General features: G+C 32.9%; 1 protein-coding gene across 1 annotated transcript; it reads left to right on the top strand.

Annotated features, from left to right (window-relative positions):
• The first annotated feature begins 517 nt into the window (after positions 1-517).
• On the top strand, positions 518-3,414 carry LOC107839174 (LIM domain-containing protein PLIM2b). Its single transcript, XM_016682559.2, has 5 exons — positions 518-941; positions 1,728-1,827; positions 1,936-1,964; positions 2,085-2,174; positions 2,848-3,414. The coding sequence occupies exons 1-5, from the start codon at positions 807-809 to the stop codon at positions 3,172-3,174; spliced, it is 681 nt and encodes a 226-aa protein (XP_016538045.2). The 5' UTR covers positions 518-806; the 3' UTR covers positions 3,175-3,414.
• The last annotated feature ends 567 nt before the right edge of the window (positions 3,415-3,981 follow it).

Genomic DNA, 3,981 nt, shown 5'->3' with positions numbered 1-3,981 from the left:
TTGGGAGAGGATGGAGTGTCGCAGATCTTACCACTATCATTGTGAGTTAGAAAGAAAATTTTCGAAAGCCCACGTCTTATGATAAATGCTTTTAAAAAAATAAAGAGTAAATATTAGAACGCAAAATTTTTTGGAAAGGATGCGAAATTTTTTTTGAGAGATAATATTAGTATCTTTAGTCATGTTAATGCATGCATCATTGCATTGCTAATACCATGGATTTTGAGGTATTAGTAATACACAATAGAGTGAATAACTAATGCAAGTATTAGTTATATCTGAATAAAAAAATATACCAAACAAAATATTAGTAATACTCATTAAACTAATCCATGCATTTAACTTTCTCATACACTCTACCAAACGACCCGAAAGTGGATAGAATTAATAAAATCTTGTGATGGAAAAAAGTCAAATTAGAGCCTAATTTCACTGAAATCCAAGATAATTACATCCACTCTATTTGAGAGGCAAAGAAATAAAATGTTGAACTCCTATTATTTGGATCTCCCATTCACGTGTCAATTGTATTATGGTTGTAATAGAAGAATTATAGTAATTATTTTCCACATGAAAAAGTAAGCAAAATTTCTCTATTACAAACTGAGACAGAGAGGGTGTCTTTTTGTTTGTTTAATCTCAATAACAAAACAGGTTAGAATATAAAGAGGGCAGAAGATTCTTGTACAATTTTTCTTTTTTTTTTTCCTCTGCCATATTTCTAACTGTGAATAGTTATTGAGATTGAATATTTTCAGGCTTCTGTGAATATTATAAAATTTTTCGAAAAATATACTATAAGAATAATGGCATTCACTGGGACATTGGATAAATGTACAGCCTGTGATAAGACTGTTTATTTTATTGATTTGTTGTCTGCTGATGGTGTCACTTATCATAGAACCTGCTTCAAATGTAGCCATTGCAAAGGCACCCTTGTGGTATGTATCCCTATTTTCTTCCTCCTTTCAGTTCCCCCCCACCCCTCAATTAGGGATCGAGCTAGAATTTTTCTTCTAAAAAATTTAAAATACGAAAAAAGAAAAGAAGTATAATTTTCCGTGATGAACCCCTTGCTCCTCTACCTTTGTCCTTGCGAGCCACATAGACTCCTAGATGGAAGATTATATTTTGTATAGAAAAATTATATTGCATGTATAGGTAAAAGATCGATCACTTTCAATTATTTGTACATAAACATTAATTTTTGAATGTTCTTGACGGAATTTTTGGCTTCGCTAGGTCTCACCTGCTCAATCTTTCCCGAAACAATAATCAACTACACCACAATTCCAATTTTACATTCAATCAGAGTAAATATTATAACTAGACTCGATTTATGCTAGTCGATAATTTATTTTTCATGTGGACTGGTCATGTGGTAAATTTTTTTTTTTTACGTGGCGTGTTGGATGTCATTCCATTAGAGAGAGAGGTATTTTTCAAGTAAAAAATTTAACGGATAGGTATTTTTGAACAAAAAAATAACGAAGGGTATTTTTACTTCATTTCAAATGGTTCAAAGGTATTTTTGATCCTTTACACCTCTTTTAGAATGTAGGGTAAGACTTGTATAAATAAAATCATGTGATTCAGCCATTTCTCAGACCCTCGCATAACAGAACTTAGTGCACCGATCAGCCCTTTATACCCATCATTAATTATATCCCCATCAATTTTGTGTTCCTTACATATTTGATAATTTGGATTTTATTTTTCTGTTGCAGATGAGCAACTATTCTTCCATGGATGGAGTTCTGTACTGCAAGACTCATTTCGAGCAGCTTTTTAAGCAATCTGGAAATTTTAGCAAGAATTTTCAGAATTGTAAGACATCCTTTTTTTAAGAATTAATTTAATACATTTTGCTACGCCAATTTTATCTTAATTTCTAGTACTAATCATCTACATTGATTCTAATTAACATTTGTACAGCTAAGACGACTGAGAGACAAAATTCACTGGTACGTTCTGCTTCAATTAAATTAAAAAGTTTTAAAATTTTCTTACTATAGTTGCTTCTTCAACTTCCTTTACTAATACTAATTAAATTTGGTTTTTAATTATATTGTGTATATATGTAGACAAGGGCTCCAAGCAAACTATCTGCTATGTTCTCTGGAACCCAAGATAAATGTGCTGCTTGTGACAAAACTGTTTACCCACTTGAAAAGGTAAGCAATGATCATTTTTTCTTTAATACTAAAAGATTTATCAAATCCTATTCCTTTATTCCAGCTAACTGGACTGACTATATATGCATATGATCTGTTTACATTGGAAAGTTGATGGTATTAATTAACGTAATTGAATTTAAATTACTTGAAAACAACATCCGACAGAAATGCAAGGTAAGGCTGCATGCAATACACCCTTGTGGTGGAGTCCTTCCTCGAACCCTGCGCATAGCGGGAACTTTACTGCATCGAGCTTCCCTATTATACTGGACGGACGATATCAATTTTATTTTATTTTCTTGGCAATAATGATACAATACTACAATTGAACCTATTATAGCATGTTGTTTTTGGGACTTCCTTATTAATTCGTATTTATTTTTTAAGAAAAGAGCTTCTAGGAAAGTTAATTAATCTCATTTTACTTATAGTTAAGATCTCCATAAGCCTCTTCGATTGTTATTAAGAGATTAAAGACCCTTATATTTCCAAAAGCTGATGAAAAAGGAGCACACAGCTTACTTGATCATTTTCAAACACATTTTTGCTAACTGCCCTTGCTCAACATCAGATTTGCTATGAAGAAATTAGATGTTGTTATAGATCAATTTTACGTATATATTTGTCAGTGCACAAAACATAAACGCTAACAGGCTTAAAAATGAAATAGGTGACAATGGAAGGAGAATCATTCCACAAGTCATGTTTCAAGTGTGCACATGGAGGGTGTCCACTTACCCATGCAACCTATGCATCCCTTGATGGAAATCTATATTGCAAGCACCATTTTGCTCAACTCTTCATGGAGAAGGGCAATTATCAACATGTCCTCAAAGCTGCTAATAACAAAAAGAATAGTGCTGCTGTGACACCACTAAATGATGATGACACTACTGAGGATACAAATAATGCTGCTGTTGCTGTTGATAATACATCAGCAGAACAAGAGAACAAGAAGGAGTCTGAAAATGCTGAGGAATCACAAGAACTATCATGATATATAAAACAAATTAAAGTGCCCTCTCTCTTCCCTAATTATTACATTTAATTTAAATTTTTATCCCTTAATTTGATCAATTGATCTTTCTTTCTATTTTGATTCCTAAAAAATGTTCGTATTTCTCATATGTTAAAATTTTTCCCAGTGGTTTATATATCCAAGGCAACCCTCACATGTAATTAGATTTTCTTGTCTGGATTTATTATTCCTTTGTTAATATACATCCATTTTGTGCAATGTGGTAACTATTTTTACATTAATTAGTGGTTTTTAAGTTTTTATGAATACGTCTGTTCCTATAATGTAGGTTCAAAAATCTTCCAGTTACATCGATCTGCTCCTATAATGTGGATGTGAGATTTCATATTCCGTCGTCTAGTTTCATCAATGGAGTACACATACTCAGATCACTATCCTTAAATCAGACTCCGACTCTACGATTTTGATGATGCATTCGAATATTTGTCTCATTACCATGACGATGATACAAGTTTGTTATGATTCAGACAGAATAAACAAACTACAAGTAAAAGAAAACAAGAACAACACACACATTTACGTGAAACCATGGGCAAAGGAGGTTTCACTATGATGGAGAGAGAGAGAGCACAGTGTGGAGAAGACTGAATTTTCTGAATAACCAAAATAACCCACTATATCGCACTTATATAGATGCGTACAAATAGGTCCTAGACCCAAAAACATAAAGGTCCATATGATCCCAACGCTACCACCACAGATCCGTTGAAAATCACAAACATGGGTCGCACCGCGAAACTTTTTGGGTCGAACCAACAAAATTCG

This window comes from Capsicum annuum, chromosome 8 (genome assembly GCF_002878395.1).
Source record: "Capsicum annuum cultivar UCD-10X-F1 chromosome 8, UCD10Xv1.1, whole genome shotgun sequence".
Taxonomy (NCBI): Eukaryota; Viridiplantae; Streptophyta; class Magnoliopsida; order Solanales; family Solanaceae; genus Capsicum; species Capsicum annuum.
The sequence above is the reverse complement of the archived record's forward strand: the minus strand, read 5'-3'. Positions and strand labels throughout refer to the sequence as shown.

Bases quoted from the DNA above. Each gene is read 5' to 3' on its own strand.
- LOC107839174 (XM_016682559.2), top strand. From the start codon at position 807: ATGGCATTCACTGGGACATTGGATAAATGTACAGCCTGTGATAAGACT. The intron at 1,828-1,935 runs GTAAGACATCCT...ACATTTGTACAG, and splicing joins TAGCAAGAATTTTCAGAATT to CTAAGACGACTGAGAGACAA. The intron at 2,175-2,847 runs GTAAGCAATGAT...AAAATGAAATAG, and splicing joins CTGTTTACCCACTTGAAAAG to GTGACAATGGAAGGAGAATC.